Source organism: Periophthalmus magnuspinnatus, chromosome 22 (assembly GCF_009829125.3).
Source record: "Periophthalmus magnuspinnatus isolate fPerMag1 chromosome 22, fPerMag1.2.pri, whole genome shotgun sequence".
NCBI lineage: Eukaryota > Metazoa > Chordata > Actinopteri > Gobiiformes > Gobiidae > Periophthalmus > Periophthalmus magnuspinnatus.
The window spans coordinates 16,868,184-16,892,754 of NC_047147.1; the positions used below are offsets into that span (position 1 = coordinate 16,868,184).

At 38.6% G+C, this 24,571-nt stretch overlaps 6 protein-coding genes across 6 annotated transcripts in view; 4 read left to right on the plus strand and 2 right to left on the minus strand.

Annotated features, from left to right (window-relative positions):
* Positions 1-251: 251 nt before the first annotated feature.
* Positions 252-4,854, plus strand: LOC117390086 (leucine-rich repeat-containing protein 74A). Its single transcript, XM_033987736.1, has 13 exons — positions 252-354; positions 744-919; positions 999-1,106; positions 1,192-1,285; positions 1,352-1,401; positions 1,481-1,562; positions 1,634-1,719; positions 2,492-2,686; positions 2,773-2,868; positions 3,322-3,465; positions 3,540-3,644; positions 3,726-3,811; positions 4,296-4,854. The coding sequence occupies exons 1-13, from the start codon at positions 252-254 to the stop codon at positions 4,852-4,854; spliced, it is 1,884 nt and encodes a 627-aa protein (XP_033843627.1).
* Positions 4,855-6,662: 1,808 nt separating this feature from the next.
* Positions 6,663-8,720, plus strand: LOC117390087 (olfactomedin-4-like). The gene is given in 6 exon segments (XM_055231088.1): positions 6,663-6,732; positions 6,820-6,987; positions 7,357-7,569; positions 7,636-7,783; positions 7,853-7,948; positions 7,951-8,720. Coding segments are annotated over 6 exon segments (1,437 nt in total). The 5' UTR covers positions 6,663-6,678; the 3' UTR covers positions 8,709-8,720.
* Positions 8,721-9,900: 1,180 nt separating this feature from the next.
* LOC117390604 (olfactomedin-4-like) lies at positions 9,901-11,705 on the plus strand. Its single transcript, XM_033988367.2, is given in 6 exon segments — positions 9,901-9,967; positions 10,049-10,216; positions 10,284-10,496; positions 10,580-10,718; positions 10,791-11,017; positions 11,019-11,705. Coding segments are annotated over 6 exon segments (1,356 nt in total). The 5' UTR covers positions 9,901-9,916; the 3' UTR covers positions 11,577-11,705.
* Positions 11,706-13,334: 1,629 nt separating this feature from the next.
* The window catches only part of rps6kl1 (ribosomal protein S6 kinase-like 1), a 29,247-nt gene continuing 18,010 nt past the window's right edge, over positions 13,335-24,571 (plus strand). Inside the window, 6 exon segments of the mRNA XM_055231027.1 lie at positions 13,335-13,380; positions 13,383-13,469; positions 13,901-14,025; positions 14,114-14,206; positions 14,283-14,330; positions 14,441-14,573. Of these exon segments, the coding sequence (XP_055087002.1) occupies positions 13,335-13,380; positions 13,383-13,469; positions 13,901-14,025; positions 14,114-14,206; positions 14,283-14,330; positions 14,441-14,573 (532 nt within the window).
* On the minus strand, positions 17,825-19,628 carry LOC117389998 (olfactomedin-4-like). The gene is made up of 5 exons (XM_033987636.2): positions 19,562-19,628; positions 19,313-19,480; positions 19,033-19,245; positions 18,811-18,949; positions 17,825-18,738 (listed from the first exon to the last, which is right to left on the minus strand). The coding sequence occupies exons 1-5, from the start codon at positions 19,610-19,612 to the stop codon at positions 17,954-17,956; spliced, it is 1,356 nt and encodes a 451-aa protein (XP_033843527.1). The 5' UTR covers positions 19,613-19,628; the 3' UTR covers positions 17,825-17,953.
* LOC117389996 (olfactomedin-4) lies at positions 20,743-22,867 on the minus strand. The gene is made up of 5 exons (XM_033987634.2): positions 22,798-22,867; positions 22,543-22,710; positions 21,961-22,173; positions 21,747-21,894; positions 20,743-21,677 (listed from the first exon to the last, which is right to left on the minus strand). The coding sequence occupies exons 1-5, from the start codon at positions 22,849-22,851 to the stop codon at positions 20,821-20,823; spliced, it is 1,440 nt and encodes a 479-aa protein (XP_033843525.1). The 5' UTR covers positions 22,852-22,867; the 3' UTR covers positions 20,743-20,820.

Consider the following 24,571-nt stretch of genomic DNA (forward strand, 5'->3'; position numbering starts at 1 on the left):
AGTGATTATTACAGCCTACATTGTTTTTGTGTTTATCATGTGTATAGTAGCCTGCCTTCTGTTGCCAACCACTGGCCTCTTCATAATTAATGGGGCGCCACATGTTACCTTGGGTGTAAAATTACTTTGTGAACATTGCTGTCTACTCCTACTTTATTTGTTAGTGTTTATTCTCATGGAGAGGATAACTAGAAATAGGGGACGTTTGTCAGAATACTTCTTTGTGATACCATACCCTGAGACTCCAAATCATGCTATCTTTTGAGTCCCTAAGTGTACAAGATGAAGACTGTGCATCACCTACTGACGCGAGTTGGGCCCAGAATGAGTTTGAAACAGACCTAGAGTCAGAGGGTAAGTGGGTACCATTGTTATTTATCTATTTAAATTTCGGGTTTAATAATTTTGTTATTAGCACAATGGCTGCTGCTTAGAGGATTTGTTCCAAAATCGAACAAACTGAAAAGGTTGGTGGTTAAATATCCCCTCAGACCAATAGTTGTCTCCTTAGGCCAGATACTTGTATACCTTGTATTGTAGGCTATGTCATATGAGTGACTGGTGGTAGCGGTGGGAGAGGTAACAGAGGGGCAGGGGGAGTTGTGACAAAGGAACAAAGTATAAAGGAAATGAAAGGCACAATTTAAATCAAATTAAACAAATTTAAGTTTTATACAACTAGGAGGTCATTAATATGGATAAGATGTGTGATAAATAATAACATCTATCCTACTCATAATCAGAAAATGAAGATGGCAATAAGGAAATGAGCACTGCTGAAGTGTACCTGGAGGCATGCAGACTGCTGGGTGTGGTGCCAGTATCTTACTTTTTGAGAACTCTTCGATCCACAACAGTTAACCTCAGCCACCATGGGCTGGGGCCTTTGGGCTGCAAGGCTATTGCTATTGCCCTTGTGGTGAGTTACTACTAACAGTTAAATCTGTAATTAATAGCCTAAACCCCAACAAATCAACACATGCACAAACCTGTTTCAGACTGACATGAAGATCAACAAACTGGAATTGGCTGACAATGGCATACTGGCTGAAGGAGCCAAATACGTGGTGGAGATGCTGAGGGCTAATTTCACGATTCAACATGTGGTATGTAGTGCACGGGAGCTGCGACTAGAGATCACAATAATGCTTCATATTTTAAGACTACCATCAGTGCTCTCATCTTTTACAGGATTTATCTCAAAACAGTCTGCTGAGCACAGGAGCGCAGTATGTTGCAAACTTGTTACTGGACAATATTTCTCTGAAATCTATAAAACTGTCAGGTAAATAATCTCTTCCCATTCACATCTTTTGGTTTGTATGATACTGAACTGAACTTTTTTCATTAGGAAATGGTTTTATCGATGAGGATGGCAAATACTTTGCAGATGCTTTGTCAGTAAGTCATTGACAGTAATATCAGCCTCTTATTATGAATGAATTACTAAATGATCAGTTTATTTTATTTTTAAATTCAGACTAACTCCAGGATAAAGGAGCTGGACTTGAGTCACAATGAGTTCTGTGGAAAAGGAGGGGAGCACTTGGGACATCTTTTAGGTAATGATGACTTGCGGCGACTTTCTTCCTTGTTTTAAGCATCAAACAATTTATATATAAATATTTTTCAGCCAACAATGAGGGACTTGAGGTGCTGGATCTAAGTTGGAACTGCCTTCGAATGAAAGGAGCTGTGGCCCTTTCTGCAGGGCTAAAGGTGAGGGAGGGCTCCTGATTTAACATTGTAATTTTGGAGACAAAGGCCCATCAAGGGCTCTAGTGTTTCACAAAAGTTTTTGGGCAACAGATATCAGTGAAAAATCACATCCTCACCCTCTGTGGGTGGTCTCATCCTTTTTTCCATGCTTGGGTTCCCTACCACAGGCCTGGGAGCTTGAGGGTTCTGCACAGTATCTTTGCTGTTCCTAGTACTGCACTTTTCTGGACTGAGATGTCTGATGTTTTTCCTGGGATTTGCTGTTTTCACTCCTCCAGTTTGGGGGTCACTGCCCTGAGCGATGACCATGGGTACCACTGATGCCTTCACTTTCCAGGCCTTCTTCAGCTCTTCTTTGAGCCCCTGGTATTTCTCTAGTTTCTCATGTTCCTTTTTCCTGATGATCTCATCACTTGGTACTGCAATGTACACTACAGCGGCTTTATTTATATATATATATATATATATATATATATATATATATATATATATATATATATATATATATATATATATATATATATATATATATATATATATATATATATATATATATATATATATATATATATATATATATATATATATATATATATAATTTTCTTTTCTACAACGGATAAAATAAATAAATAAAAAAAAACAAAAAACTCTGACCTTTATTCATATTTGTCAAAGATGCTAAATGGAAGGGCAATGATGTTTGAGTTTATATACCCATGCCCTGTTGTACCGTACTTTATATGTTCTATTTTTTTTTTTTTTACAATTTTAGGTGAACACAATGCTGAAACATCTCGACCTTTCATGGAATGGATTTGGAAATGAAGGAGCCCTGGCCATGGGAGAAGCACTCAAATTCAATAACACCTTGGTTCACCTCAACCTAAACAACAATCGTCTGACAAATGAGGGTGTGGGCATGCTCTGCAAAGGTCTGGAGTTCAATGACACACTGCGGGTTCTGCTGGTGGGCTGGCTCTATAGTAAACATATATTATTAATATAGCTGTGGATACATCAAGTCAAATATTTTAATGTGTTTTCCATCAACAGCTGTCCTACAACTCTATAACAGTAGAGGGAGCACTTGCACTGGTCAATGTAGTGAAGTACTCCCTGAGAAGTGCTTTGGAGGAAATCAATATAAGTGTAAGTCAGCATTGTATGATATAGGGCTGCAAGATTTGGGGGGAAAAATATAAGTACTGCAATAAGATCTGCGATATGTGTTTCAAAAGTAGGATTCTGTTCAGTGCACACTGTACACAACTCCAGGGGCATTAACATTTGAAAGAAGACTAAAATATGAACAGATAAACTAATACAAGAATGTATTTAAGAACATGTTTGTAGAGGTCCAAACTTGTACAACAATTTTGAACAACAATTTTCTATGAAAAGACAGGGATATGTTGTTCTTTCCAGAGAAAATTCTATTATCTAAATAATAGCAGACTTTGAGATTTGATAACTGCCACAACATCTAACTGTGATATCAATTTGATTTTGATATACTGTGCAACCCTAGTATGAATTAATAATTGTAATATGTTGCATGTGGTGATTTATATTAAAACTGTTTTTTATATTTCTTCATTGCAGAATGTGCTTGTAAATGAGAACTTTGTGCACCTGTTGGAGCTGACATGCCAGGAGCACCCCAGTCTGGATGTTCAGTATGGTGGGGTTGGGGGCTTTATTGCAAAGAAGCCTCCAAAACGTGTGGATCCCATGAAAGTCATCCAGGTGTGTTGATATATACATTTGTCACTTACCCTGTAATCTTGTTTATTATAACTTTTTAAAAATGTTTCTTTAAGGATTATTTGGATGAGCGTAAGCTGCGTCTTTGGGACTTCTTCCGAAACATTGACAAAGATGGCACCATGAGGGTTCCTGTTGCTGAGTTCCGGAAGGCTGTACAGGTTTAGCATTTAATGTCTTTTGTTGTGCCATCAATTTTTTTTAAACTATTATTCATGATTATCTATTTTATATTTATATAGCAATCCACCATTCCTTTGGATCGGTACCAGATAGAGGACTTGATTCAGAGGCTTGACCGTGACAAGACAGGGATTGTAGACTACAGGTGAGGAGCTGGACTATACTAGGCCAGTGGTCAACTAAAGGGGACAGTGGCAAAGCAAAAGCTCTCAAAATCTTTACCCATTTGTCCATGTATGTGACCCAGAGTGCACTCACAACCAACTCACACCATTATACAAAAGTACTAGGGAACAGTATATTTAAATGTGTCTTGTATGCATCACTTCCTTAACTTTCAGCTAACTTGCTCTATCTCCTCTGCAGTTGTTCCATATAAAATAGTAGTCAACTTTTACAAATTTTGGTTGACTAAAAGACTGATTGATTCATTGGCCCAATATACAGTCAAATGTTTAACTATTTCTTTGGTCAAAACATGCATATGGCCAGGGAGCTTACATATCACTTTATTTTTAAATATGATTACTGTGTCAAATGTACTGAGATAGCCAACTAAACATAATTAAGTGGGTTATTTATTGGTCTATAATAACCTCATGTCTCTTATAATTTCTTTACTTTTGCAGGGGTCTTGCCGACACTAGAAAACAAATGATGAGGGACCACCGCCGCCATCTGAAGAAGGTTGAGTCCAGGCAGAAGAAGGAGAAGCAGAAGAGTGACCGCATACTGAAGACCTTCCAGACCGCAGTGGAGGCAGTCACCCCACACGGCTCTATGGTTATGTCCCCAGGCACTGGCAAAGAGGACCCTAGCGGCCCCCAGCCCTTCTCCGCCACCCCCCTCAGCTCCTGGCACCACATTGTCATGTCCCACAGCAGCCGTTACCTCAGCAATGACCATGTCCACCTGCCCATGCTAGGAAGCAGCACCCACTACCGGCCCACCAGTTCCCCAGCCATGAGGTCCTACTCGCAGCCCAACCTGCTGGATGATTCTCCGCTCATGTCCAGGGGGAAGTCCATCTCTGCTCAGGGCGCTCACTCCGACCCAGAGATGAGCCGGCACTCAACCCTCACCAGATCCAGACCGGCTCTGAACCCTAAACCACCGGAGGGCAAACCTAAGAAGAAAGGCAAGAAGAAGAAAGTTAAGAAGCGTGTGGATAAAGACACTAAGAAGTAAGGCTGTCAAAAGAAATTGAAAATGAATCGATACTAAAACAAGCATTGAAACTAAATCCTCATTTGAGCAGGTATCAGTATTAAAAAAGTCACAGTCACAGGACAGAAATGAACCTTTATTGAATAGCTTTAGAATGATCTTGTGCGTATACCACATAGACTAATATACACCCATGGACCACTATGGAACATACCTGGACAACCGAGGGATTATACAGATATAAGGCCACATGGGAATATAAGAGAGATATTGTGATTTAATATCGAAAATAACATTCTATTGTCTGAAGAAAGAGTTATTATTATAATTGTGGTATTGGAATTAGTATTGAGTATTGAGTGTATTCCTTAGTATTGAAATTGATTTGAAATGTTAGTATCGTGACAGGACCACATAGGGGAGTACAACTACAATGCCATAGCCAGTACCACAATTAAGTGTATGTTTCTTACAGTAATATGTATTTGGAATTCAATTCACTGTATAGCTCCCATGTGATTTTTTGTACTCTTATGTGTAATAGGGTTTTTTATTAATGTATGATGGTACATTTCTCGTTGGTGAGGAAAGTCCTGTAATAACGGGCCACAACGGGTTCTAAAATTTGACAGAGGGGCCGGACCAGGAGATATATATATATATATATATATATATATATATATATATATATATATATATATATATATATATATATATATATATATATATATATATATATATATATATATATATATATATATATATATATATATATATATATATATTTCATTGGAGATTTGGGCTGTAACATGTAGCAAAGCATGAATATGCAAGGCTCATTGTACAGATTGTTTTCCAAATGCATTCATTAAATAATAATAATTATTTTATTTTTTTTAAATAAACACAGCAGAAAAACTTTGAACAAGGTTTACCGTTACCTATTTTAATATAATTTAGTCACATTCGGCGGGCTGGATTAATAAGACCAAAGGGCCATGTGTGGCCCCCGGGCCGTAATTTGCCCATGTCTGAACTATAAATTTCAAAGATTATTCTATGAAGAAAACGAAATAAATAAATGTTTGCTAATATAAAAAGAGTTGTTTTCTCAATGTGGATTGGGTTTTGAAAAAACGTTTGATAACCTTATAATCGTGAGTGAGTGCTCTGGTCAGTCTTTGTTATTCCATATGTTCTGATTGGATTCAGTGTTGTGGTTTATTTCAATACCCCCCATAGGAAGAGCAGGACTGCATTGGTACATTACTATTAGCCTATATTTCTATTAATAATATTGGCCACAAAGCATGCAAAATTGTAGTTTATGGATGCCCTTGGCTAAAGGGTAGTTAAAACAGACATTTTCTGAGCACTCTATATACAACACTGAGTTGGCTTATGCTCAGGAAACACAATTATGACATGGTTAAAAGCTTATAAGAGTTGATTTTACATAATTTGGCTTCTTGACATCTGCCTATATAAGCTGGTTAGCCTAATTATAAAATAATATAACCAGAATTTTTTAAATCGAAAATATTTGAAACTCCCAGTGGGATTTGTACCTGTGGGAAACTTCAGCAGAGGCTGCAGCTATACCTACATACAACACTTACTGCTTAGTTGGCCTGACAAGCTCCATAAACTCTGGCATGAACATTATTTACATTGGATAACAATATGCAGAATGACCATATAGTTAACATCATATGGGAACTAAGGCAGATGAGTCTAGTCCAATAGCCCTGAGAACAATAACATGTGGAGGATGTGTAGCTTTACCGGGTCTATATAATTCTTACTGCTGGCATAGTGACTTCATTCATCTTAGACCACAGCAGAATGATTGGCACTCTGTACTTCCTGGCCCTGCTCGTCTCCACTCTGGCCTGGGGGGTTTGTATGACATCTCTTGGATCCATCAAATTATGCTTTTTCTTTCTTTTCTTTGTAGTTGACCTCTTTTATGTCATGCCTTCTTAGCATGTGGGTGTTTGGAGCGAGCTAGCAACCAGGAATGGCACCGGAGATGGTGTAAGATGTACCTGTGATGCTTTTCTCCCCAGCTCTACTTTCCCCATCAGAGACCTGATTGTGGTGGAAGAAACAGCGGGGGAGATCTCCCATAGACTGGAGCTGGAGATAGGGAAGGTATATAGGCATACTGTAACTAGGGCTGAATGTTTTTGGCAAAATATCTAATTGCAATTTTTCTTTTAACAGTTTTGTTCAAAGTGCACATTTTTAAACATGTAGCATTAACATTTGAGAGAAGACTGAAATCTGAAATGATAAACAAATCCAAGAATCCGTGTACTGTATTTCAGAACATGTGCCTAGAGGTCTAAATATGATACATAATAAGACTTAAATAATCAGTCTTAGCGATTTGTTAATTGTGATGCGACCATTCAAATTGCAATTTTGATTTGAGTGCAAAATATCTGAAAGCCCTACTGTAAACATGTACTGTACAGTGTGTATTTTTACAGAAATATTTCACAGTGTTGCATGTTTTAGCTGGAGGAGTACACGCTGAAAATGACAGCTTATGCAGAGAGAATTGTAACACTGACAGCTAAAGTTGAAATTATGGAGAAGAACTCAGATGACTACAGTGACGCAGACCTGGAGGAGATCAAGGTGGAGATTAAACAAGTGGAAGCTTTAATTCAAGAACTTCAGCTTTCCATCAAAAGTTCTACCGATGTCTTTGAGTCTCTACGAGTACAAGTACGTTTTCAGTCATCAGTCGTATCACATTTTCAAATCAAAGGTAATGTTAATATTTAATTGCAGATAACAGCCATGGTGACCACACTTGACAAACTAGAGAAAACCTATGACAAGAACTTGGTGCTGGCAACGAGACGTGAATATACTGAGATCCAGCTAAAGCTTGAGGAGTGTGAGAAACGCCATCAAGAATTGTTCAACCCCAACATTGGTAAACTTCTTCTGCTCATAAAATCGCATTCTCAGTAATTGTTGATGTAACTAACTGTTTCTTTTGCAGGTTCTTGCGCACATTCTGGCATTACTAAACTCGGCAAGCCCATTGTCAGCCAGTTCAATGCTCATCTTAGTGCTGGGTATAAATACGGAGGTTGGGGAAAGACTCCAAACCAATCCCAGATCGGGAGTCCATGTACTGGTATTCTGGTTACACTACTTCATCCATCCACGATATTAGATTCTATACCAACTACAAAAACCTCATTCTTAGGACCCCCTTCTTGCATCAAACCTTAGTCACTGGTTGGGCTGGCACAGGGAATAACTTTATAGTAAGAGAAAACTGCCTGTACTATCAGATCAACTCTCCATTTGGGTTGGCGAAGCTTAACTTGACCTCAGTCAAATATCAGTCTAGAGTCATTGCTGGTGCTAGCTCAAGTTTCTCCTACAGCAACTCTCCAAATCAGAATTTTGACTTCTCGGCTGATGAAACCGGTCTCTATGTGACTTTTGCTAAAGATGAAACAAGAGGGAAAATGGTCATAGCCAGAATCAATGAAGAATCTTTTGGGATTGAGGAGGAATGGATCACTAGTTTGTACAAACCAGGAGTGAGCAATGCCTTTATGGTGTGTGGTGTGCTCTACGCAGTAAAAACAGTAGATATTCACACCGAGGAGATTTTCTACATGTATGACACCAAAACCAAGAAAGAGTACTATGTCAGTGTTCCCTTTGAGAGGTTCCAGGATAAGTACTCCAACCTGGACTACAATCCTACTGATCAGAAGCTCTACATGTACAACAATGGCTACTATGTTAGCTACCATCTCTGGTTCAACCAAACAGCTCCGACCACTAAGCAGTCCCCTATCGCACCAAATTCCCAGAATATCACTGGGAATGTCATGTGATGACATTTTGAAATATGTTTTTTATAGTAATCATAAGTGATAATTTTTCCTTCTTGTATACAACAATTAATAAATCATCTTGAGCATAATGTGTTTCTCCTGTGTGTTTTTGCTATCTTGTCATTCATCATGTTATGTAGGTATTGTATGTGCAGAATGATTACAATAATGAGTTTATTCATAACGTGAAGTGAAACAGCTGATTGCTGATTGCTGTTGATGAACTGGAGCCATAATAATGACAAGTATGACACATGCCTGGTAGTTCAACATTACACATTATGGTTAGATGTGATCTTTTCAGATCTCAGACCAGGTCTGTTTAATAGTTGGATGGGAGACCGCTGAGAAAATCAGGTCTTGCATTGGGGTGCCAGTGGTAAAACTGTCATTGTGTAATTAGGCAAGACACTTCACACACAGTGCCCAGTAAAAATGTGGTGTGTGCATGAGTGTTGGTGGTAGTCAGTGGAGCCGATGGCGCAGATTGGCAGCCTTGCTTCTGTCAGTCTACAATGCTGAGGCTACAATAGTAGCTTATTGCCACTGAGGAAGAAATAAATGAATAACGCACTGAATTGTAAAGTACCTTTGAGTGTCTGGAGAAGCTCTGTGAGGCCAATGCACTATTATTATTAAAGATATGATTTATCTATGAGTTTTGGGAATACAACCTAATCAAAACATATTGGTGCAGCTTTTAATTAATTCAGCATAAACTTAAGTGTAATATATTGCAGATAATATAGTTTACAACAGTCTTGTACCTCACAAGGTATAAATGGAAATATGAAATACTTGTGATATCTCTCATTGGCCATATCATTCATAAACTACCGTACATTCATTTTACACCACATGATTTTGTATTAATTCATTTGATCTATTGTTAAATGAATGTGAACACTATTACATTTATTGACTTTATTTATATTGCTACAGTAAACTACATCCTGCTTCTAACCCTTTATTTGACCCAAAGACAGACTGCGTCTTATTTGCCCAGATGGTACCTTTCTCATCCTCACCCCTATTGCACTTCAAACCAGGATTCAACAAAAATTCTATTATCAAACACAAACATAGAATAAGTCAAATAAAACAACTGTTAGCAGTGAGAAGAAGAAACCTGCACAGGATCTGTCTGATAAGAGAGTCTTTAAAAACCCAAAGCCACTTCACTAAGGACAGCTGAACAGTGAGTCAAGATGTTTTCTGTTCTCCTACTGTTACTGGTCAGCCCTGCTTTGGCCTGGATTGTAAGTAACTCCTACCACATGTTACAGTATCATGTAGTAGGAGTTATTAATCAATTTACTTAAATTCATTTACCTTTTCAGCCGATAGAGGACTGGGAATCGGGCAACGTGACTGCATCTGAGGGTGATTCTGGTCAGTGCCTCTGCCATGTCTATCTACCTGACACCACGTTTCCAGCTGATCGCGTGGAGCACATGCAACAAATCAGCAAAGACATGATCATCGAAGTGGAAATACAAATGAACAAGGTATGATGGTACCTTTAAAATGTCATAATATCTTCATTACTAAATTGTAAGTGTAACATTTCTTTAGCTGGTGTCCTATGAGGCCAAGCTGGAGGTGTACTTGAAGGACCTCTCACAGCTGACCCTCAGAGTAAACATGTTGGAGAGCAGTACAAACAAATACATCAAACTGGATTTCGAGCTGCTCCGGATTGAGCTCAGAGAGTTTGAAGCTCTCGTGTCTCAGCTCAAGGAGTCCCTGAACGTCTCATCGCCGCTCTTTGACAGTTTGTACACAGAGGTAACAGCAAATACTTTCAGTTGGTAAAACAAACTCATAGGAAATGTTTGACATTAATGTTAAAATTTTGGACTTTTTTGTAGATCCAGAACATGACTATGATTGTGAACCAACTGGAGTCCTATGACAAGAGCAACCTGGAGGTGATCCGCATAGAGTTTGCCAAGCTGCAGAAAAAGTTGGAGGATTGTCAACAGGATCAGAATTTCAAGCCAGATATGGGTAAGGCAGCGACATACAAATATTGTCAATATAACTTCAGTTAGTACAGAATATATTTTTGATCTTCTTTAGGCAACTGCAACGGCACAGGAATTATGAGCTTGAGCAAGCCCCATGTCATCCAGCTGAACGCTCACTTATCTGGTAGCTATGTGGCTGGAGGGTGGGCCAAAGACTCCAAGCCACTGCGAGGTTATGAGTCCATGTATGTGTATGGGGCACACAGCACCACAAGAATCTATGACTTCTACCTGTATAGCAACTATGATAAACTGATTCTTAGGACAGAATTTAAACGCAATCACCTGCCAGATTGCATGGATAGGCCTTGGTAACAATTTTGCAGTCCGCGGTCACAGTATATATTACCAGCGAAACACAAATGAAATGTGCAAAAACAATGTAACCACTGACAGATATGACTACCGAGTTATTTCTGAGGCGAGCGGCAGTTTTTCTTACGCTTACTACTCAAATCAATTCCTAGACTTTGCAGGTGATGAAAATGGATTGTGGGTAATGTATGCTTCAGACACGAGTAAGGGGAAGATCATTGTGGCTAAGCTGGATGAGAAGGCCTTTGGCGTTGAGAATAAGTGGACAACAGATGTCTACAAACAGTTGGCTGGTAATGCCTTCATGGCCTGTGGAGTGATGTATGCTACTAGGTCGGTAGATCTGACCACAGAGGAGATCTTCTACTCTCTGGACACGAAAACCGGAGAGGAGAGACACTTCAGCATCCCCTTCCAGAAGTTCCAGGAGAAGTACAGTTACCTGGACTACAACCCCACTGACCAGAAGCTCTACATGTACAACAACGGCTACTATGTGTCCTACAATGTTAAGTTTAACTGAATGTACTGAACTTCTATATCTAGGATTTGTTGTGTTTTTGATTGATGCAACTGATCTCTTCTGTTCATGAACATTGACTTCTGTAACGTGAACAACACTTTCATATTTTCATGAATAAAATCAAACTGAAGCATCTAACTTGACATTTCATTCATATGTGAAGATTGCCGACAAAGTAACAAGAACATTTTCAGGTTCTTATAATATAATATTTTTTTAAAAAGCAAAGAATCCACTAATACACATAGAAAATATGTTACTGAAATAATTAAATAAATCATAGGATCTGGTTCAGTGTGAAAACATATATTTGCTTCTTCTCCATTGCTTTTTCCCTTGAAATGTTCAAGGTAAAAAAAAAAAAAAAGATGCAATTTTATATTATACCAACTTTAAAATGAAGTACATCTAATTTGTATAACTGGACATCTAAAATTGTAATAATATAATTTAACTTAAAGTAGTAATTTAAATTTTCAATTTAAATGTATTATTAATTATTATAATATCTGTTTATGCGTAAAAAACAGATCCATCCCCCAGTGCTTTTTGTATAGTGTTACACTGACTCTTACCCACTTCAGCCCCTCCTCACTTCTAGCTAACCCGTGTCAGCTGGCCTTCCCTCGGGGTTGGCAGTTCTCTTTGTGCTGATGTAGGAGCTGGCTCTGTCTGGTACTGAATTGGAGCGCCAGCATATTTACTCACATATTTTATTGAACCATCACAGCAGACAAGCAATGACACAGGCAAAATTATAATGTGAATGCAGTGACCATTTTTCCGCTTTGGGAATGACAATGAGTCTCTACAGTGCATACAGAAAAATAGCACTGTCTCTTTAAGTGAGGCAGCATCTGCTTGGATCAGGGATGAGAGAAGGGGGAAGTGGTGGCTGAGAAAAATGGTACCTCTGAGTGACAACACGCTCAGCCAATGGGAGACCTAGCTTGAACAGACTCCACCTCTTCCTGTGCTTGGGATGCGGGTGAGTGTGTTGCTGATGCTGCTGCTGGCGGAGGACATGGCCTCACATAAGGTACTATCTGTTCATCTCTATCTCTTCATATCTATTAGCTAAGCAGGTTTTTTGCTGAATGCATAGCAAGCATGTACTTTGAAAAAGGGAGAGGGATAGTGAAGGAGGACACTGGAAGTGGCACTGTGTTTCATAACACTCCTTATGGATGTCGCCACCATGGTTGGTCCCAGCAGTGTATGTGCTGTTTGTGTCTTATTATGATGAGGGGCAGACTGAAAAGAAGACATGCTAGTTCAGAGAAAAGGCAGTGAGAAAGGCAGACGCAGAACTGAACTATGTGCAGCGTATATGCTCATAAGTGTTTGATTTAAAAAAAACAAAAACATATTGACAAACATAAATGTTTATATCACATTTGTTATGATTGTTACACAATACAGTATATTTGTTAATGTGTCACCAAAGTCTGCTTCCTTATTTACTCCAAACTGAAACAAAGAGAACCTAGTACGTGTCTGCATTAGTCAGTTTGTTGCCTCTGCTCCTCAGGTGAAGATGCCTTGCCAGTCTCAGGTGAGCCTTTTGGTCAAGTGCAAACATCCACTGACCCTGGAATCAACAAGAAGAAATGAGCCGTGTTGTTGATACAAACAGCACTCAAAGGTGACGATTAGTTGTCTCATTCTAAACTATTACTTGAATGTATACATGTGTATAATTGTGTGTGCTGTGTTAAGGCCTAGGAGGACCTGGTTCGGTTCCAAACAGAGGCAGCAATGGCAAAGAGGGATTACCTGGTGGAAGCGGCCAAGCAGATCCACATGCCCTGGACAGTGAGGTGAACGAGGACTATGAGGCAGCTTTCAGTTACTATAAGAATGGAGTGGATCTTCTCCTGAATGGCGTCCAGTGTAAGTGGACATTATGTGCTTTGTGAGAATAGCTAAAATCAGTACTATCATCACACTAATGGAAAAATAGTGTACTGCCTGTATAACTCAGTGCAATAGTCACACAGAATGAGCTGCGTATTAAATTTCCTCTTTTAAATATGTGGTCTCTTTACTTGTAATTCAAACTATGTGTTTTGACTCAGAAATGGAGGCAGCACACTTAAAACATGTGACTGTAACGTGAGTACCAAAATAAAACAAAATAAGGAAGTGAGGAAGCAAAGGTTACACACATAATTTTTCCTGCTGAATCAGCATCTTTGTCACTGCTAGTCTGTCCAATCAAATAAGATAGTTAGCCATAAGTAAACAGTTTGAACAAACTACAGAAGTAGAAAGCAGAGGGGGCTGCATTATCTTTGTGATTACTGGACTTTGCTGTCTCAAAGTGGATCCAACAAAGAACGCCGGGGAGGCCGTGAAGCGAAAGACAACGCAATACTTGAAAAGAGCTGAGGAAATCTTCATAACACATCTGCAAGACAACCTTGGAAAGGGAAGCGCGCATTTGGGAGTAAGAAAGTCTATGAATAAAACTGTGAATTAAATTTTAAAAAGAAATACATTTTTAAATGTATTTTTTCTTATAATTTCTCATGCAGGGGTACAGCAGTCTGAGGTTCCGTCCAATCAGGCACTTGAGCTCGCCTGTGGAGGATCTAGAGATGTGCAAAGTGGTGGGAGTGTCAGATAAGGTATAAACTTTACAGTAATGTTCATTACAGAATCAGCTCTACTTACATTAAAATGTGTTATCCTTCTTATCCAAAGGTTCTGGTAGTGCAAAGTATGGTGAATAAGGAGACATTTGTAGTAAAGGTGAGTTGATGGTTGATTAAGCATTCCTGGTCTTTTTTATTAAAAAAAAAGTGCTATACTAGTTGTAAACATACCGGTATATTTTATCTGTACATATGAACTTATTGCAGAGTTTAGTGAAGTCAAGCTGGGAGAGCAGAGATCAGCCGACCATCATTCCTCAGGGCGTCCCTTACATGGTGAAGCTGTTGCGGTACTATGTTAGTGAGGATGCTGTGTACCTGCATCTGGAGCATATCAAAGGTGAGTATTCTAAAGATATACCTATTATAACTAATTAGTTACTACATTAATAACAGGCTATAAAAAGGAAGGACACAACTGGCTTTAACATTCTATGATGCCCTATTGATTGACATGCATTTTTTTATGAGAAATGTCTCAAAGGAAAATTCACAAATATTGTGCCTTATCATTTTTACAACTGACTAGGCCCTTGTCAATTGCAGAAATGATAAGGCACAATATTTGTGAATTTTCCTTTGAGACATTTCTCATAAAAAATGCATGTCAATCAATAGGCATCATAGAATGTTAAAGCCAGTTGTGTCCTTCCTTTTTATAGCCTGTATTATTAATGTAGTACTAATTAGTTATAATAGGTATATCTTTAGAATACTCACCTTTGATATGCTCCAGATGCAGGTACACAGCATCCTCACTAACATAGTACCGCAACAGCTTCACCATGTAAGGGACGCCCTGAGGAATGATGGTCGGCTGATCTCTGCTCTCCCAGCTTGACTTCACTAAACTCTGCAATAAGTTCATATGTACAGATAAAATATACCGGTATGTTTACAACTAGTATAGCACATTTTTTTTAATAAAAAAGACCAGGAATGCTTAATCAACCATCAACTCACCTTTACTACAAATGTCTCCTTATTCACCATACTTTGCACTACCAGAACCTTTGGATAAGAAGGATAACACATTTTAATGTAAGTAGAGCTGATTCTGTAATGAACATTAGTTTAAAGTTTATACCTTATCTGACACTCCCACCACTTTGCACATCTCTAGATCCTCCACAGGCGAGCTCAAGTGCCTGATTGGACGGAACCTCAGACTGCTGTACCCCTGCATGAGAAATTATAAGAAAAAATACATTTAAAAATGTATTTCTTTTTAAAATTTAATTCACAGTTTTATTCATAGACTTTCTTACTCCCAAATGCGCGCTTCCCTTTCCAAGGTTGTCTTGCAGATGTGTTATGAAGATTTCCTCAGCTCTTTTCAAGTATTGCGTTGTCTTTCGCTTCACGGCCTCCCGGCGTTCTTTGTTTGGATCCACTTTGAGACAGCAAAGTCCAGTAATCACAAAGATAATGCAGCCCCCTCTGCTTTCTACTTCTGTAGTTTGTTCAAACTGTTTACTTATGGCTAACTATCTTATTTGATTGGACAGACTAGCAGTGACAAAGATGCTGATTCAGCAGGAAAAATTATGTGTGTAACCTTTGCTTCCTCACTTCCTTATTTTGTTTTATTTTGGTACTCACGTTACAGTCACATGTTTTAAGTGTGCTGCCTCCCATTTCTGAGTCAAACACATAGTTTGAATTACAAGTAAAGAGACCACATATTTAAAAGAGGAAATTAATACGCAGCTCATTCTGTGTGACTATTGCACTGAGTTATACAGGCAGTACACTATTTTTCCATTAGTGTGATGATAGTACTGATTTTAGCTATTCTCACAAAGCACATAATGTCCACTTACACTGGACGCCATTCAGGAGAAGATCCACTCCATTCTTATAGTAACTGAAAGCTGCCTCATAGTCCTCGTTCACCTCACTGTCCAGGGCCATGTGGATCTGCTTGGCCGCTTCCACCAGGTAATCCCTCTTTGCCATTGCTGCCTCTGTTTGGACCGAACCAGGTCCTCCTAGGCCTTAACACAGCACACACAATTATACACATGTATACATTCAAGTAATAGTTTAGAATGAGACAACTAATCGTCACCTTTGAGTGCTGTTTGTATCAACAACACGGCTCATTTCTTCTTGTTGATTCCAGGGTCAGTGGATGTTTGCACTTGACCAAAAGGCTCACCTGAGACTGGCAAGGCATCTTCACCTGAGGAGCAGAGGCAACAAACTGACTAATGCAGACACGTACTAGGTTCTCTTTGTTTCAGTTTGGAGTAAATAAGGAAGCAGACCTTTGGTGACACATTAACAAATATACTGTATTGTGTAACAATCATAACAAATGTGATATAAACATTTATGTTTGTCAATATGTTTTGTTTTTTTTAAATCAAACACTTATGAGCATATACGCTGCACATAGTTCAGTTCTGCGTCTGCCTTTCTCACTGCCTTTTCTCTGAACTAGCATGTCTTCTTTTCAGTCTGCCCCTCATCATAATAAGACACAAACAGCACATACACTGCTGGGACCAACCATGGTGGCGACATCCATAAGGAGTGTTATGAAACACAGTGCCACCTCCAGTGTCCTCCTTCACTATCCCTCTCCCTTTTTCAAAGTACATGCTTGCTATGCATTCAGCAAAAACCTGCTTAGCTAATAGATATGAAGAGATAGAGATGAACAGATAGTACCTTATGTGAGGCCATGTCCTCCGCCCAGCAGCAGCATCAGCAACACACTCACCCGCATCCCAAGCACAGGAAGAGGTGGAGTCTGTTCAAGCTAGGTCTCCCATTGGCTGAGCGTGTTGTCACTCAGAGGTACCATTTTTCTCAGCCACCACTTCCCCCTTCTCTCATCCCTGATCCAAGCAGATGCTGCCTCACTTAAAGAGACAGTGCTATTTTTCTGTATGCACTGTAGAGACTCATTGTCATTCCCAAAGCGGAAAAATGGTCACTGCATTCACATTATAATTTTGCCTGTGTCATTGTTGTCTGCTGTGATGGTTCAATAAAATATGTGAGTAAATATGCTGGCGCTCCAATTCAGTACCAGACAGAGCCAGCTCCTACATCAGCACAAAGAGAACTGCCAACCCCGAGGGAAGGCCAGCTGACACGGGTTAGCTAGAAGTGAGGAGGGGCTGAAGTGGGTAAGAGTCAGTGTAACACTATACAAAAAGCACTGGGGGATGGATCTGTTTTTTACGCAAGATTAAAAACAGATTTATAATAATTAATAATACATTTAAATTGAAAATTAAATTACTACTTTAAGTTAAATTATATTATTACAATTTTAGATGTCCAGTTATACAAATTAGATGTACTTCATTTTAAAGTTGGTATAATATAAAATTGCATCTTTTTTTTTTTTTTTACCTTGAACATTTCAAGGGAAAAAGCAATGGAGAAGAAGCAAATATATGTTTTCACACTGAACCAGATCCTATGATTTATTTAATTATTTCAGTAACATATTTTCTATGTGTATTAGTGGATTCTTTGCTTTTAAAAAAAAATATTATATTATAAGAACCTGAAAATGTTCTTGTTACTTTGTCGGCAATCTTCACATATGAATGAAATGTCAAGTTAGATGCTTCAGTTTGATTTTATTCATGAAAATATGAAAGTGTTGTTCACGTTACAGAAGTCAATGTTCATGAACAGAAGAGATCAGTTGCATCAATCAAAAACACAACAAATCCTAGATATAGAAGTTCAGTACATTCAGTTAAACTTAACATTGTAGGACACATAGTAGCCGTTGTTGTACATGTAGAGCTTCTGGTCAGTGGGGTTGTAGTCCAGGTAACTGTACTTCTCCTGGAACTTCTGGAAGGGGATGCTGAAGTGTCTCTCCTCTCCGGTTTTCGTGTCCAGAGAGTAGAAGATCTCCTCTGTGGTCAGATCTACCAACCTAGTAGCATACATCACTCCACAGGCCATGAAGGCATTACCAGCCAACTGTTTGTAGACATCTGTTGTCCACTTATTCTCAACGCCAAAGGCCTTCTCATCCAGCTTAGCCACAATGATCTTCCCCTTACTCGTGTCTGAAGCATACATTACCCACAATCCATTTTCATCACCTGCAAAGTCTAGGAATTGATTTGAGTAGTAAGCGTAAGAAAAACTGCCGCTCGCCTCAGAAATAACTCGGTAGTCATATCTGTCAGTGGTTACATTGTTTTTGCACATTTCATTTGTGTTTCGCTGGTAATATATACTGTGACCGCGGACTGCAAAATTGTTACCAAGGCCTATCCATGCATCTGGCAGGTGATTGCGTTTAAATTCTGTCCTAAGAATCAGTTTATCATAGTTGCTATACAAGTAGAAGTCATAGATTCTTGTGGTGCTGTGTGCCCCATACACATACATGGACTCATAACCTCGCAGTGGCTTGGAGTCTTTGGCCCACCCTCCAGCCACATAGCTACCAGATAAGTGAGCGTTCAGCTGGATGACATGGGGCTTGCTCAAGCTCATAATTCCTGTGCCGTTGCAGTTGCCTAAAGAAGATCAAAAATATATTCTGTACTAACTGAAGTTATATTGACAATATTTGTATGTCGCTGCCTTACCCATATCTGGCTTGAAATTCTGATCCTGTTGACAATCCTCCAACTTTTTCTGCAGCTTGGCAAACTCTATGCGGATCACCTCCAGGTTGCTCTTGTCATAGGACTCCAGTTGGTTCACAATCATAGTCATGTTCTGGATCTACAAAAAAGTCCAAAATTTTAACATTAATGTCAAACATTTCCTATGAGTTTGTTTTACCAACTGAAAGTATTTGCTGTTACCTCTGTGTACAAACTGTCAAAGAGCGGCGATGAGACGTTCAGGGACTCCTTGAGCTGAGACACGAGAGCTTCAAACTCTCTGAGCTCAATCCGGAGCAGCTCGAAATCCAGTTTGATGTATTTGTTTGTACTGCTCTCCAACATGTTTACTCTGAGGGTCAGCTGTGAGAGGTCCTTCAAGTACACCTCCAGCTTGGCCTCATAGGACACCAGCTAAAGAAATGTTACACTTACAATTTAGTAATGAAGATATTATGACATTTTAAAGGTACCATCATACCTTGTTCATTTGTATTTCCACTTCGATGATCATGTCTTTGCTGATTTGTTGCATGTGCTCCACGCGATCAGCTGGAAACGTGGTGTCAGGTAGATAGACATGGCAGAGGCACTGACCAGAATCACCCTCAGATGCAGTCACGTTGCCCGATTCCCAGTCCTCTATCGGCTGAAAAGGTAAATGAATTTAAGTAAATTGATTAATAACTCCTACTACATGATACTGTAACATGTGGTAGGAGTTACTTACAATCCAGGCCAAAGCAGGGCTGACCAGTAACAGTAGGAGAACAGAAAACATCTTGACTCACTGTTCAGCTGTCCTTAGTGAAGTGGCTTTGGGTTTTTTAAAGACTCTCTTATCAGACAGATCCTGTGCAGGTTTCTTCTTCTCACTGCTAACAGTTGTTTTATTTGACTTATTCTATGTTTGTGTTTGATAATAGAATTTTTGTTGAATCCTGGTTTGAAGTGCAATAGGGGTGAGGATGAGAAAGGTACCATCTGGGCAAATAAGACGCAGTCTGTCTTTGGGTCAAATAAAGGGTTAGAAGCAGGATGTAGTTTACTGTAGCAATATAAATAAAGTCAATAAATGTAATAGTGTTCACATTCATTTAACAATAGATCAAATGAATTAATACAAAATCATGTGGTGTAAAATGAATGTACGGTAGTTTATGAATGATATGGCCAATGAGAGATATCACAAGTATTTCATATTTCCATTTATACCTTGTGAGGTACAAGACTGTTGTAAACTATATTATCTGCAATATATTACACTTAAGTTTATGCTGAATTAATTAAAAGCTGCACCAATATGTTTTGATTAGGTTGTATTCCCAAAACTCATAGATAAATCATATCTTTAATAATAATAGTGCATTGGCCTCACAGAGCTTCTCCAGACACTCAAAGGTACTTTACAATTCAGTGCGTTATTCATTTATTTCTTCCTCAGTGGCAATAAGCTACTATTGTAGCCTCAGCATTGTAGACTGACAGAAGCAAGGCTGCCAATCTGCGCCATCGGCTCCACTGACTACCACCAACACTCATGCACACACCACATTTTTACTGGGCACTGTGTGTGAAGTGTCTTGCCTAATTACACAATGACAGTTTTACCACTGGCACCCCAATGCAAGACCTGATTTTCTCAGCGGTCTCCCATCCAACTATTAAACAGACCTGGTCTGAGATCTGAAAAGATCACATCTAACCATAATGTGTAATGTTGAACTACCAGGCATGTGTCATACTTGTCATTATTATGGCTCCAGTTCATCAACAGCAATCAGCAATCAGCTGTTTCACTTCACGTTATGAATAAACTCATTATTGTAATCATTCTGCACATACAATACCTACATAACATGATGAATGACAAGATAGCAAAAACACACAGGAGAAACACATTATGCTCAAGATGATTTATTAATTGTTGTATACAAGAAGGAAAAATTATCACTTATGATTACTATAAAAACATATTTCAAAATGTCATCACATGACATTCCCAGTGATATTCTGGGAATTTGGTGCGATAGGGGACTGCTTAGTGGTCGGAGCTGTTTGGTTGAACCAGAGATGGTAGCTAACATAGTAGCCATTGTTGTACATGTAGAGCTTCTGATCAGTAGGATTGTAGTCCAGGTTGGAGTACTTATCCTGGAACCTCTCAAAGGGAACACTGACATAGTACTCTTTCTTGGTTTTGGTGTCATACATGTAGAAAATCTCCTCGGTGTGAATATCTACTGTTTTTACTGCGTAGAGCACACCACACACCATAAAGGCATTGCTCACTCCTGGTTTGTACAAACTAGTGATCCATTCCTCCTCAATCCCAAAAGATTCTTCATTGATTCTGGCTATGACCATTTTCCCTCTTGTTTCATCTTTAGCAAAAGTCACATAGAGACCGGTTTCATCAGCCGAGAAGTCAAAATTCTGATTTGGAGAGTTGCTGTAGGAGAAACTTGAGCTAGCACCAGCAATGACTCTAGACTGATATTTGACTGAGGTCAAGTTAAGCTTCGCCAACCCAAATGGAGAGTTGATCTGATAGTACAGGCAGTTTTCTCTTACTATAAAGTTATTCCCTGTGCCAGCCCAACCAGTGACTAAGGTTTGATGCAAGAAGGGGGTCCTAAGAATGAGGTTTTTGTAGTTGGTATAGAATCTAATATCGTGGATGGATGAAGTAGTGTAACCAGAATACCAGTACATGGACTCCCGATCTGGGATTGGTTTGGAGTCTTTCCCCCAACCTCCGTATTTATACCCAGCACTAAGATGAGCATTGAACTGGCTGACAATGGGCTTGCCGAGTTTAGTAATGCCAGAATGTGCGCAAGAACCTGCAAAAGAAACAGTTAGTTACATCAACAATTACTGAGAATGCGATTTTATGAGCAGAAGAAGTTTACCAATGTTGGGGTTGAACAATTCTTGATGGCGTTTCTCACACTCCTCAAGCTTTAGCTGGATCTCAGTATATTCACGTCTCGTTGCCAGCACCAAGTTCTTGTCATAGGTTTTCTCTAGTTTGTCAAGTGTGGTCACCATGGCTGTTATCTGCAATTAAATATTAACATTACCTTTGATTTGAAAATGTGATACGACTGATGACTGAAAACGTACTTGTACTCGTAGAGACTCAAAGACATCGGTAGAACTTTTGATGGAAAGCTGAAGTTCTTGAATTAAAGCTTCCACTTGTTTAATCTCCACCTTGATCTCCTCCAGGTCTGCGTCACTGTAGTCATCTGAGTTCTTCTCCATAATTTCAACTTTAGCTGTCAGTGTTACAATTCTCTCTGCATAAGCTGTCATTTTCAGCGTGTACTCCTCCAGCTAAAACATGCAACACTGTGAAATATTTCTGTAAAAATACACACTGTACAGTACATGTTTACAGTAGGGCTTTCAGATATTTTGCACTCAAATCAAAATTGCAATTTGAATGGTCGCATCACAATTAACAAATCGCTAAGACTGATTATTTAAGTCTTATTATGTATCATATTTAGACCTCTAGGCACATGTTTTGAAATACAGTACACGGATTCTTGGATTTGTTTATCATTTCAGATTTCAGTCTTCTCTCAAATGTTAATGCTACATGTTTAAAAATGTGCACTTTGAACAAAACTGTTAAAAGAAAAATTGCAATTAGATATTTTGCCAAAAACATTCAGCCCTAGTTACAGTATGCCTATATACCTTCCCTATCTCCAGCTCCAGTCTATGGGAGATCTCCCCCGCTGTTTCTTCCACCACAATCAGGTCTCTGATGGGGAAAGTAGAGCTAGGGAGAAAAGCATCACAGGTACATCTTACACCATCTCCGGTGCCATTCCTGGTTGCTAGCTCGCTCCAAACACCCACATGCTAAGAAGGCATGACATAAAAGAGGTCAACTACAAAGAAAAGAAAGAAAAAACATAATTTGATGGATCCAAGAGATGTCATACAAACCCCCCAGGCCAGAGTGGAGACGAGCAGGGCCAGGAAGTACAGAGTGCCAATCATTCTGCTGTGGTCTAAGATGAATGAAGTCACTATGCCAGCAGTAAGAATTATATAGAGCCGGTAAAGCTACACATCCTCCACATGTTATTGTTCTCAGGGCTATTGGACTAGACTCATCTGCCTTAGTTCCCATATGATGTTAACTATATGGTCATTCTGCATATTGTTATCCAATGTAAATAATGTTCATGCCAGAGTTTATGGAGCTTGTCAGGCCAACTAAGCAGTAAGTGTTGTATGTAGGTATAGCTGCAGCCTCTGCTGAAGTTTCCCACAGGTACAAATCCCACTGGGAGTTTCAAATATTTTCGATTTAAAAAATTCTGGTTATATTATTTTATAATTAGGCTAACCAGCTTATATAGGCAGATGTCAAGAAGCCAAATTATGTAAAATCAACTCTTATAAGCTTTTAACCATGTCATAATTGTGTTTCCTGAGCATAAGCCAACTCAGTGTTGTATATAGAGTGCTCAGAAAATGTCTATTTTAACTACCCTTTAGCCAAGGGCATCCATAAACTACAATTTTGCATGCTTTGTGGCCAATATTATTAATAGAAATATAGGCTAATAGTAATGTACCAATGCAGTCCTGCTCTTCCTATGGGGGTATTGAAATAAACCACAACACTGAATCCAATCAGAACATATGGAATAACAAAGACTGACCAGAGCACTCACTCACGATTATAAGATTATCAAACGTTTTTTCAAAACCCAATCCACATTGAGAAAACAACTCTTTTTATATTAGCAAACATTTATTTATTTCGTTTTCTTCATAGAATAATCTTTGAAACTTATAGTTCAGACATGGGCAAATTACGGCCCGGGGGCCACACATGGCCCTTTGGTCTTATTAATCCAGCCCGCCGAATGTGACTAAATTATATTAAAATAGGTAACGGTAAACCTTGTTCAAAGTTTTTCTGCTGTGTTTATTTAAAAAAAAATATATATATTATTATTTAATGAATGCATTTGGAAAACAATCTGTACAATGAGCCTTGCATATTCATGCTTTGCTACATGTTACAGCCCAAATCTCCAATGAAATATGCATATATATATATATATATATATATATATATATATATATATATATATATATATATATATATATATATATATATATATATATATATATATATATATATATATATATATATATATATATATATATATATATCTCCTGGTCCGGCCCCTCTGTCAAATTTTAGAACCCGTTGTGGCCCGTTATTACAGGACTTTCCTCACCAACGAGAAATGTACCATCATACATTAATAAAAAACCCTATTACACATAAGAGTACAAAAAATCACATGGGAGCTATACAGTGAATTGAATTCCAAATACATATTACTGTAAGAAACATACACTTAATTGTGGTACTGGCTATGGCATTGTAGTTGTACTCCCCTATGTGGTCCTGTCACGATACTAACATTTCAAATCAATTTCAATACTAAGGAATACACTCAATACTCAATACTAATTCCAATACCACAATTATAATAATAACTCTTTCTTCAGACAATAGAATGTTATTTTCGATATTAAATCACAATATCTCTCTTATATTCCCATGTGGCCTTATATCTGTATAATCCCTCGGTTGTCCAGGTATGTTCCATAGTGGTCCATGGGTGTATATTAGTCTATGTGGTATACGCACAAGATCATTCTAAAGCTATTCAATAAAGGTTCATTTCTGTCC